At 50.1% G+C, this 15,666-nt stretch overlaps 1 protein-coding gene across 1 annotated transcript in view; it reads right to left on the bottom strand.

The window, feature by feature from the left end:
• The window catches only part of GALNT14 (polypeptide N-acetylgalactosaminyltransferase 14), a 105,143-nt gene extending 95,837 nt beyond the window's left edge, over window positions 1-9,306 (bottom strand). Inside the window, exon 1 of the mRNA XM_064446410.1 lies at window positions 9,016-9,306. Within this exon, the coding sequence (XP_064302480.1) occupies window positions 9,016-9,144 (129 nt within the window). The 5' untranslated portion in view covers window positions 9,145-9,306. The remainder of the gene's footprint in view (window positions 1-9,015) is intronic.
• Window positions 9,307-15,666: the final 6,360 nt, after the last annotated feature.

Genomic DNA, 15,666 nt, shown 5'->3' with positions numbered 1-15,666 from the left:
CACAGTCACAGGAGCAGATGGCTGGTTAATGCATGTTTGAGTCTCTCTCTCTCCAAATTACACCGTGTTATCATGCCGGGAAAATGCAACGGGAATTATAAACGCCACGGCTCTTCCCCGCTCCCTCCCCATCCAGCTCCACTCTTGCCAGAAGGCAGGACCGTGCAACACGACAGCTTCCCTCCCAGCTCGGCTCCCAAACACCAGCTCCAGCAGCCACCACCCACCCCCCCATCTTCCCACTGCCAAAACCATCCACCTTCCCCAACTGGACCCCAAGTTCTGCATTTTGGCTGGGTAAGGGGCTGCAATCCCAAACATCCCTGAGGCAGATCTCAAAGGATATTAGAGAGCCTTATTCCATCCTGAAGGACCTCAAATCATCTCACCAGGTAGTAGAAAAGATTACCCTGACTCAGAAGAATTCTTTAAAAAAAATAATTTAGAAAATCAATGTTTAATAAAAATAACTGACCCAAGCCATTGAAAATGAGCTACTGTCACCTGTAACTCCTCCCTCCCATCTTTTCTCCGTTTCATCTAATGACAAACAACTAAAAATTCAATGCACAAGACATAAAAGCTGTGCACGAACTCTCCCCGACCCAGGGGGGCTGCAACTGAGGCCTGCGCCACTGAACATACTCGCATCTTATTTGCAAGCCGCATGCCTCCATAATGTGTTATGAGGTGTGTTTGTAACCAGCGGATGCAGGCAGTGGTCCTTGAGGAGGCAATGGTGTGTGTCTAAATGCAGGCAAAGCTATTTAGAAACCCAGGACAAAGCAGCCTTGCTCTCCTTGCTTGGGCCAAATTACATCCTTTGGACTTATTACTTCAGTGCTTTCAAAAAAAAAAAAAAAAAGAAAGAAAGAAAGAATAATCCGTCTCAATTTCCTTGGCTCTGCAAACCTTATTTAGACAATAGACGGTGATTTCAGAGCTCGTTTGTTTTTGCACCACACGAGCCCTGTTCTCCTTGTATCACTTTCCAATCAGGTTTATTGTTGGCATTTCCACTAGAAAACCAAGAAGGGGGAAAGGCTAAAACCCTCAGTCACACTTGAGATGGAGGAGAAAAAAATAAAATAATAAAAAATAAAATAATGATCTATCTTTCCCTGATCTCTCAGCTTGATCTGAAAATGAACCTGTTTTGCTTCTGAATCAATTCTCTCCTGGCACCACGCTTCCTGTGGTCCTTTCTGAGATGAGATGCAATCATTAGCTCACTTGCTCCTCCAAATAATATCACAAAGCCGGAGCTCAAGCTGCTTTGCAGTAATTCATCACTTATTTCTGCCTATGTGCAGCAAGGCAGGGTTTGGCAGGGGACACAAGGCCCACCCCAACAGCACTGTGGGTGCCACCGCCAATGCCTCCATGTCCTGTCTGTGGGGTCAGTCCCCATGCAAGGAGAAAAACCCCACAGAGAAATGAAACTGGCACACTGCCTCTTCCCAAAACACTTCTCCGTGACGCGCAAAGGACCGCCGCACCTCCCTCACTCCCTCAGGGCTGTAGTAAGGGTTAATTAAGGCTTATGAGGAGCTTCCAAACAGAAAGACTGAAGGCAATTTATTAGTACTACTAATGCCGCCTCCATAAACAAAGCGGTGAACTCCTGGCGAACCTGTCACCACTGATCATACTCCGAAGGCATATGTTAACAACGACACGTCCTCCTCCTCCCAGCACCCCAGTGCCATGGGAACCCAGAGTCCCAGCCCACCCCGGACTCCCAACACCCATCCCACAGTGGGGGCCTTCCCAGGGTACCTTATAGACTGATCCAGCCCAACCTAGGGACACTCTCCCCACCAGAGCAGTGGCTATACGGGAAAACCTATATCTAGGCAGCCCACCTTCCTGGGCTCCTATGGTAATACACAGGAAGAGTGGAGCAATGCTGATTTAGATGAGCAAAAGATGGGGCTCAAGATCTCCTCCTTGGCTCACTCTTCCCATAATGCTGACTCCTGCTGAGATTTTGGAACCAAAAAGGGGAAAGAGGGTGGGAAATCAATTTAACTGCAGCTTAGTAAGCAACTGTGCTAAGTGTCGCTGGCCAAATCTGAACATTTCACTATGAAGGAAAGGGGGGGAAAATGGCTTTGTCATTGCATGGGAAAGTGGATTGAGAGCAACACACACCCCCCACACCCCCACCCCCCCGGTCATCTGCTCCTCATCCCTTCCTTCTTTAAACAGGAGGAAACCAGCAAAAAAACACACAGCTAACACCAGCAATCTCCTGCTCAGACTACTCCAATTAATAGTCAATCCACTGCACCCTTTGTCATTAGGCTACATATAATTACCCCTTCACACAAATGTCTTTCTTAAACAGATCCTACTTTTGCTTTCTCTGCAGATACATTCCCTGTAATTGGTTTTATTGCACCAAATGCTGGGCTGCCCTCATGGAAGGGAATGCTTATAACTGTGTTTCTTTCTCCCAGCTGCAGTAGGTTACTTTTGCTTTTCCACAGCTTCTTGCAAGCTTGCTTTTTCCACTGGCAAAGACTATAGCACCCAGAAGTACCAAACTGGCATCCCATAGGCTGAGCGCACTGAATATGCGTGTCTGAGAATCCAAGAAAAACACTCAGCTCAAACCCCCATATTCAGCTACCCGGGAATTCACCAGCCTGGGACAATAATGCTACACCCGCACTTATATGGGCTTATAAGATGATGTTATTTGCAAGGCTGCTGCTCTGAGCACTGCCCTTTCCCACATCTGTGCTTGCCCAGCTTGTGCCTGCTAAACCACAACAGTCGGGCACAGTGTACCCAGCATGCTCTGCCCCAGTCTCTACGCCTAAAACCAACCTTTCAGCTTCAGGAAGGAAAGAACAACTAGTCCTGGTACCATAAAATGCTCCACAGACCTGCCTTCCCCAGGCACAGCCATTTGTAGCCCTACCCTGAAGCCATCCCATGTGCCAAGTCCCCCTGCCCACAGAAAGGCATGGATCACACTGCAGAGCCAGGGTCAAGAGATATCTCGGCAGAGCAAGAAGTAGCAAGCCCAGCCAAGACAGGCCCTGGGCCACAGGCACATCAAAATAAATGAGGATGATGTTCTCTTATCGCAGAAAGGAAGAGCAAGGAGGAGACAACAGCCTGGGGTTTCAAGTAAATAAGCCACCCTTGTACATATCTGAGGTGGTGAAAGGATAAAACATCTTCCCTGATAGTCAGCATCTTTCTCACGAGTGGAGACACTTCACAACATATGAGCTGTGTCTATGACGCCTCGGCATCCAGACACAGAGCAGATTTCAGAGACCTCCCTGCTCAAAAGCAGGATTTTCTTTTGTCAGGCCCATCCCTAAGTGTCACCAAGGGCTCAGGGCCGCGAGCCAGAGCTGAGCCCTCATGACAACCCAGCTGCAGGGGCTTGGGCCCTTCCCTGTCACCTACCGAGGGGACACCAACATGACATGCCATGCTACACCAGCCACCACGAGACGCTGCAGCCCGGAGCGATCCCACTGGCAGCATGTAGGTGCTCTGCAGGGACCTTGCCAGGAGAAGCAGGTTACAAGAGAGACCATGACGCTCCTGGGCCCAGCTTACCCCGGGAGCATCACCACCTCTGACACCCCTTTGGAGCACAGCAGCTGGGATTTTCCAGCTCTTTCTACCCTTCCAGAGCAGAATAAAAAGTATTTTCCTCTTCTGGTACTCAACACCTTTTGTTAACAAGACATGTATCAGCTGCATAGAAATATATTTAGCATCTTACTAGCAAAGAAGCATAATCCTTGCACCCTCTCCCTTTCTCCCTGATTTGTTTTTTTTAAGCACCAAGCTAGGAAAGACACCTGGACATCTTGACACTCACTGTTTTGCAAAGCAAACAGGTCTTGCTCAATCAATATTTATGCCCCCATCAGTCACAGATGCAACACAGAGCTCTACCGGAATGTAATGGGAGTAAAATTCATTCATTGCAATTACCAGTGAAAAGTTAACAGGGTTTTTTCATTGACTGCCTAGTGTTTCACAGGTATTTTGGAGAGCACTCTGATCTGTAGTCACTAGATTAATTAAACGAGACATACGAGGCAGGCTGTTTGTCTGTGGCTGGTTTAGCAGCCAAGGTGACTGGGTGCCGACTTTGGCAGGACTTCTCATCTTGCTCCTGCTCTACAAGGACGCAGGCGTTTGTACAAGGAGGCGGCCGTGCCGAGAAAACCGCTTTCCCAAGTCCAACAGAAGGAAGGCAGGTGCCTGAGAAATGGCACCCTTTGATGCACCAGACCTGCCCCGTCTGGTCCCACAGACAAGGACAGCTTGGGCATGGCTTTCTGTTTTGTATTTCCACATCCATCACTAATACACCAGCAGCAGACAGCGACTGGATTTCACCCCATCTCCCACACCATTGAAGCTTTGGACATCCTAGAAATCCTGGGTTTGCTCTTAAGATTTCAGGGTGGGATTTCACCAGCAAAGCACAACAGAAGTTTTCTCGTCTCTCCTATCCTGGACCTACCCATGCCCCCAGCCAGCATAAGCATCCATGCTATTAAATGTTCTGTCTTTTTGTTCCTGTCAGCTTTGGCACTTCAATCCCTTAATTGTTAAGATCTGAATTTTTGCAGGATACACAGTTATTTTAATCTGTTAAGTGGCTCTGCTGTTATAAAACTGACAGGAATTTAATATCTGGAAACTGTCAGCTGAGCTCCAGGTGCTGGGGCTTTCTAGATGGCAGTGATGCAGAAGGAAGCTCAGGCTGGTGCGAGGCACACAGGCGCAAAGCTGGCAAGCATCCCTTTGCATTGAGGTCTGATCCTGCAGGGTTCTGAGCACCCCAGAGCACTCTGAGCAGGCAGTGAGTGTTCTGAGCATCTCATCATCTCCCAGGAGCCACCCCCAGCTGCATTTGAACACACTCAGAGCTGTTGCATTGCGAATGCTAGTACAAGTATATCAGGTCACTCTTTTTAATAAAATGAACTTTTCCTCCATAGCTTTTCTCCCGCAATCCAGCCCGCAATGGACCCACTTTTCCTCCAGAGGCTGCCAGCTGTGCTTCAGCCATATTTCAGAGGGAGCAAACTGGCATGCAGGAAGGAATGAAGAGAAATAAAAGCTCCAAACCCAACAGCAAAGTCTTCCTGCCCCCCTGCATGCACTGCTGGCCCAGAGCACCAGAGCCCCCCAAGAGCCTCTCAATGCAGCTGGGCTCTTCTATACAGCCAGCTCCCCGCTCTGGCCTGCTATGGATTCACCAGGTGGAGGGGATGAGACAACCAAGGGGCTGTCACCTACCCCTCTCTTTCTCCCTCCTTAGCATCCCCGGCACAGGGCACAAGAATGAGCCAGGGGAGCCAGCACACGCATGAAACATCCCCGCAGAGCCAGCTATGCGTACTCCTCACAAATCAGTTTGGGAATTTGCTTGTAATTAGTCCTGTGTATCAGTTCCTCTCATTATTGCTCAATGTAATTAAGTTATTAATTTATATGTTGTTCCCCCCCCGCCCAAAGTAAAGGGCCAGATCAGAGGGAGGCAGGGGAGATGCTCGGTGGTAGCGCGAGGCCGTGAGCCCAAATTACCCAAGCACATGCCAAGCCCCAAACCACCTCCCTGTGCAACTTCAGGTGGGTCACAGCAGCCTGATTTGCCAAGAAGGTTGAGTGACTCCTGTTCCTCTGGAGTCAACAAGAGCCAGGAGGATACAAAGTTCAATTAACCTCTCCGGGTCCCAGTTTATCCAGCCAGAAAACTGCCCGGGCAGTGAGACAGGCTGGAACTAATTAATGCTTGCAAAGTATTTCAGAACCCTTTGCCGAAAGGCACAGAGGGCAGGAGGCATCCATGAGTCCCAGCTGATCCGTAACCCCAAGCAGCCCCATGTCCTTACACCCTCATCCATCAGACTCTGCTTTACTGCAGGCTGAGCCCCCAGCTGCTAACCAGGCACCCGGCCGGGCCATGCGGGTAATGCACCCTGGCAGAGGCAGGCATGCCGCTATGGCTCCCTCCCTTCTCAGCCAATTTATAGGACTTTATAAAGGGCAGAAAAAGGGCAAGGACAAGTTTTGCTTATTGAGCTAACAGGGCTTGATCTGCCCTTTGAAAAAGAAAAAAAAAACCAAACACCAAGCAACAGCAGCAATAACAGCACCAGAGGGACAGGGGAGCTTGTCCCTGGAGCAACTTCACAGTCCTGAATGAAGCAAGTTATGTTCTTCTACATGCCACCAGCCCTGCAAGGTTACTACACCCCACAGCCCCAAAGGAGTCCCACACCCTAAAATCCAGCCTCAGCCTGCTCCGGCAGCCCGGGCATGTACCGCCAGCGGCAGGGAGGAGGAGGGAAAAGAGGCAACAGGGACTGACGGGAGCAAGGGCTGGCAAGAAGGGGAGCCCTTGAGCCTGCCCACCACTGGGCAGCCATGAGATCCACAAAGACAGGATTAGAGGCAAAAGGTGGGGGGGGAGAAAGAGGAGGTGAAGCCAAGTTAATTACAACAGCCGGCTGCGCCTACCTCTTCAGGCACAAGTAGCTCAGGAAAGCTCAGGTACCGCTGCCAGACCTGCCCCAAATGCCTGCTTCTGCCAGGGCTGTGAGAGGCCAAGCCAGCAGCGTGTTTTGGGGGTAGGCAGGACTCAAAGACCGTGGCAGAGCCCTCACTCCAAGTACCTACTCCTTGGAAACCTTGCCAACCCCAACACAGGGTTCTCCAGCTGCAGGAAAAACATCGCAAGCCTTCCTTCAGGAAGCGGAGCACCGGATCTGGCACAGGATTTGGGGTAAAGGGTGAGGCAGGGTGCAGACCAAAATAGCAGCAATGGATGGACAAGCCCTCCATGAGAAGCAGCTCTGCCACTGGCCCTTGGCAAGCCACCAAGGTGCCATGGCTGGCCATTGAGCTTGGGCACCACGGCCTTCTGGCATCGGACGATTGCTGTGAGCCCTGCCGGGAGACAGGCGTGGGCAGGAGGAGGCATTACCAGCTGGAGCCTAACTAGAAGGGTCTAAAGGTTAAATCCACATGAGGCATGATATATGGTGTGCATATGGCTGCAGAATTAAAGCTCGACTCAGAAAGAAAGCAGAAGGGGGTGTGGGGTGGGGGGTGGTTAAAAAAAAACCCACGTCAGAAAATGCTGCCAGGAAACCTGATGTGGATTTGCTCCATTTCTCCACCGTAGCTGTGCTACAAAGTTTGCACTGCCATTAGCAACCTACTACCTCCAGTTTCCTAAGGAATTTGGGAGGACAACTCTAACTGCTCAAGTTTTCATCATTGGCAGCCAGTCCCCCTGGCCAGGGGAATGGGGCATGCTGCCAGGCTCCTCTCTGGACTGCAGCATCTCTGCCTCTGGTACCCAAGTCAGCTCTGCAGCCGTTCAGAGGGGTTAACTGAAGTGACACCACGCCTCTGCGCTCACAACAAGCTTATAATTCATACTGCTCAAAAACAGTTTCCAAAGCCAAAAAAAATGTAATGCATTAAAAAACGAAAAAAAGAAAGAAACTGCACTCTATGGATCTCAAGGGGATGCAACTGTTTTGATGGAAAATTCAGAGGAAATGAAGGAGAGGCAGTTTTAGCAGTCAAATTGCTGGAGTTATGGCAACTTGGCAGTTGCAGCTTCGAAACTCAGGGCCTGATGCTGTGTGAAGGGTGAAGTTCACTTCGCCAGCTGGGGGAACCCAGCCTGGCCCCTACCAGCACTCCCCACCTCAGGGTGGGGGGAGCCTGGAATGGCAGCAGAGAAACAGAACGGGCCACAAAATGAAGCAGCAATTCAGCTGCAGTTAGTGTTAAGCGAGAAGCAAGCTTCATTTCAAGAATACAGGAGCTCACGTCAAAAAGGGGAGGTCTCGTTTTGCAATTTTTAGGAACGCAGTTCCAAGAGGAACCTATTGACACCAAAGCATAGTTACGGTTAAGAAAGCGCTTGTCTTCTAACTCTGTTTTCAGTGACTTACTACCTTCCTCTGCTAAAATAAATAAATAAACGTATATATAATTATTTATTTTGAGGCCTGAAATTGCATGGATTTGTTCCCGTCTGCCAGGACTGAAAGATTTCTGAAAGCCTGAAAAAACCTCCTCAATCATTTTAATTTAAAAAACATGGAAAACCAATAATTCCTCAGGATGAAAAAAATCAAAGTAAGCTTTATGAGTTCTGACTTTTTTTTTTTTTCCAATCAGGTCGTTAATTCAGTTGCAGAGGCGACACATCTACGAGACTCTGTGAAGACATGGCCAACACATATAGCTGCTGTAAGTCATGGGCTAAACGCTCAGTTCGGTGTCACTGATGCAAGGGCTGAGGGCTTCGCACCCTTCCTCTGCTGCAATGACCCTTAATCTCAGCAGATTTTCAGGACCTGAGCACTAACCCCGATTATTTATTCACTATTTACAGCAGCATAACTAAGAGCAGCATCTAATCTGTGACCTTTGGAAAGTTAACCCTCGGCTAAACTCAGGCCGCTCTCGGCAGTTAGAGAGGAGAGGACACGGGACCTTGCTGAAAGGAAGCTGCTCGCAGCTGCCTGCTTTTCGCAGCGTTTGGGCAGCGAAACTCCTCTGTTTCACTCCCTGTGTCCAACTGGGATGCTCCTCGCATCTCTCCCGCGCTGCCACTCCGGGGACTCAAACACGACGCAGGGACACGCGATTGCAAACGCACCCTTCTTCCACCCGGGCCGAGGCTTACGGGGCAACACTCCTACCCTCGCCCTGTCTTCAAACAAAACCAGTAATCGAAAGCCCCAGTAATTCACCCGGGCTGGTACCCGCAGCTCTGCCAGCCGATGCGCCCCAACCACGCACCACCGAAACGCTCTCCGACTGCTCCCCTCGCCTTTCGGCCAGGACACAGGATCGAGCCCTTCCCGCTTGGGAGAGGGCTCAGAAACGCCGGGTGACCCACGGGGGGGGGGGGGGGGGGAAGGAGTCACCCGTCCCCCCACGAGCGACACGAAGCACTCGCTTTGTTTTGCTGGGGCGCAGCCGCCCCTTCCTTACCTCCGCCGTGCGCCCCTCGGCTCCCGCCGCCTCCAACTTCTTCCTCGCGCCGAAGAAGAAGAGGAGGAGGGCGGCGAGCCAGAGCACCCCCAGCAGAGACAGCGCCAGCCGCCGCGTCGGCCGCCTCATCCTCGGGAGGGGTGGGAAAAGTCCGGCTGGGGAGCGGGGAGGGGACGAAGGGCCGGGAGGGGGTTGGGGGGGGAGGGAGGTGGGCGCCTGCGGGAGCGGGGCTAGGCGGGGAGGAGGGTCTCGCCCGCCCGCCTCGGAGCCGGCGATGCGAGTCCTGGGCTGTGCATGCTATGCAGGGGAGGGGAGGGGAGGAGGAGGCAGAGGAGGAGGCGCCGGGGTGGGGGGGGTGCTGGAGCCAGTGCCGATCGCCGAGGGAAGGTGCTGCGCGGGGGCACCCCGGGCCCGGCGGGGGAGCTGGGGGCGGGGGGGACGCGCCGCTGCCCGCACCCCACCTGGGGGGATGCGGCCACCCGGGGATGGGGACACCGACCGCACCGGGTGGGGGGGGAGCGCAACCGGGGACGCCCACCTCTCTCCCCTCCCACGCACCGTGCGTGGGTCCAGGCCACTTCCCAGCGCCCCGGGGCCGAACGCGAAAGGATGCGGGGGGCCGGGCAGCGCCGCCGCCAAGTTGGCCCGGGCCGGTCCCGGTCCCGGGGCGGGAGGAGGCCACCGCTCGACAACACACAGAGGAGGCTCAGACATGACGGGAAGATTAATTTATCCAATTGAAACAGCAGGGGGAATTCAGGTAGGTGGAATTTAATTACTGGATTTGGAAGAGAAGATATGAGTCTCCAGAGCTGTCAAGAGCACTTAAAAAATAAAATCATAATCATCGGCTGTTGGTACACCGGCAGCAGCTCGGTGCCCAGCTGTGGTCCTGGGGGCATGGTCCTCAGCCCTCATCCCTGTCCTGTGGGGTGTTCCCTGCTGGCTCCACGCACAGCCCGCACAGGGCAGCTGAAGTGGGAATACAGACATTGCTGGGGTGGGGGGGAATCAACAGAGCAGGACTCCAGAAAAGAGCTGCCTCACCCAGCTGTCCCTGCTCACCTGCCTGACTTGCTGCTCTTCTGATCCTGCCACTGACAAGTATTGCACAAGCTGAGCAATCCCTTACAGAAGACATTAGAGAATAAATTAAGTATTGGAGCAGATGCAAGTCATTCACGTTAGTACAAAAACTATAGAACAAACCCCATAAAAACAGGAATCCATGCATAAAGTAACATATGGAATGAATTGAAGATAAGATGTCAAACACTGGAAAGTCCGAGGCACATGTTGTAAACAACCTCTCCTATGCATTTCCCACACGCTCCTCCTGGTTTTATTATTTCCTGCAGTTGTTTTCTGTCACTTGCTAATTTATCATTTGTGATCTTCATCCTCTGTCCTCCTCTGATTTATTTCCAGGGCTCTGTAAGCCCTTCTCCCCTAACATAATCCGTGCCTCTCAGGCCCAACATTCGCAGAAAGATGCCCAGATAAAAATTTCATTAGCATCCACAAAAAGGGACATTTCTCTTTCTTTGTTTTAAGGCCGTCTGACTTTGAAATGCCTTTATCAGAACAATGAAATCCAGGTCCAGCAGGCAGGCTTAGGTTGAACTTTGTTTTACAACAACGGCAGTGGTGCAGCCGAGTGGGAGCAGAACTAACTGGGTGGGAAGAGAGTGGAAAGGCCTTGTGCCCTGGTGAGCCACCAGCCCAACATCACATGGGAAGCCAGCGCCAGCCTGAAAATGCCATTTCTTCCCATGGTGTGCATCACTTGTCACACCAATTAACCTTCCTCAGCTGCATTCTCAGCCAGGGTAGCTGGACCACCACGCTCTGGCTCTGCCACTATGAGACATCTCTACCCAGCCTAGAGAGAACCTGCAAGCGGATGCAGGCAGTACTCTCCTCCCCAAACTGTTGTTTTATGCTTTCTCCTGAAGGGTAAGGTGAAGCACCTGAGCAACTTTCAGCAGCTGAGGCTATCAATGGTGGCTTTTCACATGGGTTATACTTGTGTTCTTACCTCATGCCCACCCCAGCTATTGGCACCGGCTGGTTACTGCCTCCCTCTAACCCCTTCAGAGCAGAAATGGCTTTCTGACTAAAAAGATCATGTTGCCATGAGTAGAAAGTAGCTGCTGGTGTTTTCCTGGCTGGGACAAAGCATCCTTGGTCACTGTAACGCAATGTTCCCCCAACACGTTTGCAAAGGGTGCTGAGCATTTCCTACCAGACCTCGCTCCATGGTAGGCGAGCTTTTCCAGATAAAAGCTCTTGGGTGTTATCATTCAAAGCTGGATTAAAAAAATTCATCTTTTTGTAGGTCAGACTTTCAGTGGAAGTTATTACAAAATATAGGGGGGAAATACAGAAAATATCAGGGACATACATTACAAATTAGATTACAGGTAAGGTAATAAATAGGGCAGACCTGATGAAAATGCAATCAGATAATGCTATCTTATTACCTTGAGAAACAACTCCCTCTGCTGAGAGAAAGTTTTATTGGCAGGGCTTGGTGCTGTGATGAATAACTGCTATGCCTGGCCGAGATAATGGGCAAAGGCCCAACTCTGTCGCCGTTACACCAGCAAGGAGGGTGACACCACCAGTGCCACGGTGACACTGTACAAATCTGTGCCTGCTGGAGCCCTGTGGCTGCTCTGTGCAGGGGACCCATGATGAGACAGGAAATTCGAGGTGCTCTAGCAATGCATATGATCTCCAAGAAAGTCTGTTCCTCCTGACCACGTGCATGTATGCCGGGACAGATAATACATCAAGCAAATGATAGTCACAGCTATTTAAACAAGAATCAGGCAAGACTACAAATCTCTCTAGGTTCAGAGTTGTTTGAAGTCAGACTTTCCGAGACTTGTATAAAAATTCTACTGCAGTTCCATTAAAACCATAGCAGTAAAAAAATCTTCTGTTGTATTATTGATAACCATATGTTCTCCATTTTTCTAATTTTTCATCTGCTGATCGCAGGTGCTTTGCAAGTTGGGTCCATAATGTACTACCCGTTTCCAAGAGAGCAAAACTTAAGGCCAGCAGTGCAGCCAAAGACAGAAAAACATCTAAGAAACAGGTATTTAACATTTGTTGGTATCAGCATTGCAAAGTTGATGAAAAATGATTGCTTCATGAGAGCAAAAATAAGACATCATTTCTGAGTGGAATGGGGACTCTTCACAATTGCAGCCTGAGGCGATAGCCCTTTGAGGTCCTGCCTTTAAGGAAACGCTGGTAGGGAAAAGTAGCTCTCCTTGCTATTTCAAGAGCATCTGCAAAGCACAGCAAGAGCGTTTCCAAAGGAATTTCATCTCACCAGGTCTACAAAAGCTGGGCACTGCTTCAGTACAGTTTGTACTAGGACTGCTCCTGGGTTTGAGTTCAGTTCACATCCAAGATCCCATCCACAGAGAAAAAAAACATATTTCTTTTCCAAGAATCTTGTGGTTTGTTCCTGGAATTTTGAAAGGAGGATGAACAGATACCCTTAAAAAATTATCTGAGGAAAGGATCAAAATCTACCCCTGACTCAGGATTCTGGGAAGTCTCAGCTGAACATCACAGGTTATTTTAACTTAGAGGAACCCCACTGAGCTCTGGCTGAAAAGGGGCTTCTAGGACACAGAGCCCCACCTGGTACAGTCCATCCTTTGGGACAGCCCAGCTCTCACTGCTGTTTATGGCAGCACAGCTGCTCCACAAAGAAGCACTTCTTGTGGTAGCAGATTTATCAGAAAGAAGGTTTGTTTGCAAAAATAAGAGACAGGCATTTGAAAGGGTCAGCATGGTAATGTGTGGTTACATGGGGAGATGGATTTAGTTCAGTGGTCAGCAGTACCCTTGTGGCCCTGCTCCAGGCTCGGGGAAAGAAGCTCATACAGAGGCTTCTCTCCCACCCCTGGAAGAGGGTGTGCTACACTTGGTGAATTTAACCACGCTGAGGACAGGGCCAGGCAGGAGTGAGAGCACATCAAGCTGCTCCCACATAGCTACTTTGGCAAGTGCTGAGCATTGGCATGTTTCACAACAAGCCCAGCTGTCCCTCTTCACCCAGCAGCCAAGGTGCCAGCCTGGGTGCAGGGCCTCCAGGAGAGCAAGCCAACACATGCCCGTGCCCAGGCACCACCCCGACAGCCCCAACCTGCTCCCAGGGGATGACTCAGAAACCATTTGCTACTTCTCTAGGGGTGGAGCTGTGCTTCGAATGCAGTCATGTCAGTGACTCTTCCAGGTTTATATTTAAAACAGGAACAAAAATCCTTTTTTTGGATCTGCAGCTCCTCAAAAAGCCTCCAGGTCACCTAGTCTGTTCCTAATCCAGTCAACGTGGGCAGAAGAAAGGGACAAGCCAGCAGATCCTTTGCACAGGGCCTACCAGCTCTGCAGCACTTGTTACCAGCGTGCTTCAGCCCTGTGGCATGCCAGGGTACAAGTGCATCCTGAGACAGTGGCTCCTAGCCATGGCTGCCATCACACACAGTCCTCAAGGTTGTGCATGACAGTGAGGGCTCTCTGCCACCTCAAACAGTACCCTACCATCTCAAAAAGCAGCTACTGTGAAGGCTGTTGAAGATACCGTGAACATTATCCCACATTTTTGTGGCAGGTAAGCTCTGCCTTTGATTTTGTGCTGTAATGGGAGCCAAAAAAGAAAAAGACCAGCGCTTATGCTGAACAATGTTCTCCCTGTGTATCCTCAGAGAAGACCACAAACGTTAGAGACAGCTCTGGCCTAATACCAGCAGAATTGTAAGTTAAAGTTCTTTAAACAAGTAAAAGCTCTGTAGCTGGCTGTCTCCTTTCCCTCACAGAGATGACAGAACTGTAGTTTGTCCTACACCTGCAGGCTAAACTGGAGGGTCAAACATGAAGCTGTGAAGTTCTCACCTTCTCCACTTGGGTGATGATACTGCTCTCTACCTCCTCACCTACTGCTGCAACCAGAAAGGGAAAGGGAGGGATTCCTGTGGGCTTCTTGCCACTGTTGGAGTTGCAAGCAGATCTTTTTCAGTAACTGTAAAGGTTGTTTTTTTTTTTTAATTAAACCACAAACAGTCTTCTTTAGCAAACTTTCCACGACCACATCTCCAGTTAATTAAAGGTTTAAGCTGTCAGGAAATGCTATGCATTAAAAAAATAAAATAAAGAGGAGAGCTACTTTTATAGCATTTGTTAATTGAAGTTCTCATCAAGTCAGCTGCGGGAACAAAAGCTGTTCCCCGAGTAGATGGGCACCAGCACACATCCAGACATTCACTTGCCGTTCCTCCAAGTCAGGTTCCCACCTTCAGACTAACTTGCATGGCACAGATAAAGGAGGCAGTACTGAGCTCCCTCAGAATTGGGACACATTCAAAGACTTCTCCATGTTAAGGCTGGAGGAGGGTGGGGGGAATTCTTGCCTACCATAACATATTATATCTGGCATCTTTAGCAACTGTAATTCACATTCTTCCCAGTCATTGTCTCCATTTGCTGCAGCGCAGGTTTTTCTGGATTAGATGCAGCCTTTTTACTAGCTCCCAGCATTTCCAGGTGCCCGATGGTGCCAGTATGAACAGATGAGGGAATAAGAGCCAGAGCAACGGGAGATTTGAAGTGGGACATGTTGACTTCAGCATGTGGCTGGGGGTACATATTACAGAGCACAAGAACGGAACCCTTGGGCAGTACTCTTCTGCTGTGACCACCTTCAGTACTGTTCACTGACTGCTTTTGAGTAGCTTATTGCCACAGGAGAGCCAAGTCTTCCAGGTCCTGTCTGCCTCCAGATGTCTCTGGTGGTTGACATTCTCTCCTGATGCTCCACAACACAGGCATTTTCTGGGGACAGCCCAAGGATAAGTGATGGCTGCTGATCCCACAGCCTAGTTTTTCAGTGTTTTGGCCAGGGGGAAGCTGTCTAGCTCTAGGTCACTGCATCAACAACCAGTGACAGCCACTGCAAATAGCCAGAAAAGAGCATTTAAGACAAAGAAGGCAGATAGCTTTACAGGCCAAGTTGCACCAAACTATCAATAAACAAACATAGCACAGGGCAGGTGAATCTTTACCAGCAACACCTGAGCGTTCTGGGCATCCTGCATCCTCAGCACAGCTCTGGCAGGCACCCATGCTCCCAGTGGACCCCAGTGCTGCTGTAACTCTACAGAGGACGTAGAGCTGCTTAGCTGCATCCCAAGGAGATGTGCATCTGTGTGCATGCATGCACGTGCCCACACCCCCCATCCATCTCTAAGAAAGCAGAGAACCCTGCCAGAATTCAGACTAAACCTTTCTGTTACTTTGAAAATGCCAAATCAGTCCTTTTAGCCATCTGCAGGACTATATCCCTTAGACACATCCAAGCCCATAATTGCAGTTTGAACAGGTGACACTCAACAGAATAAAGAACAACTCAGGTGATGGGTGAGAGAACACATTAGCCAAAATAAAGCTGTGTCCTTAAAGCACCTTTAATGCCTCTGTCCTTTTGTGTGCAGGTGTTAAGCAGACTTCAGAGCCAAATCTCTACTTCTGTGATATGTAAGCGTGGCCTGATGCCAACTGGGATTTAGGGATCTATTATCACAGCTGGCAATATGTAATGCTGCACCAAGCTTTTTGTGAGAAGGAGTGCTT

The sequence above is a fragment of the Phalacrocorax carbo genome, chromosome 3 (assembly GCF_963921805.1).
Source record: "Phalacrocorax carbo chromosome 3, bPhaCar2.1, whole genome shotgun sequence".
Classification (NCBI taxonomy): Eukaryota; Metazoa; Chordata; class Aves; order Suliformes; family Phalacrocoracidae; genus Phalacrocorax; species Phalacrocorax carbo.
Note: the sequence above shows the minus strand (reverse complement) of the source record. Positions and strands in the feature narration are given on the sequence as shown.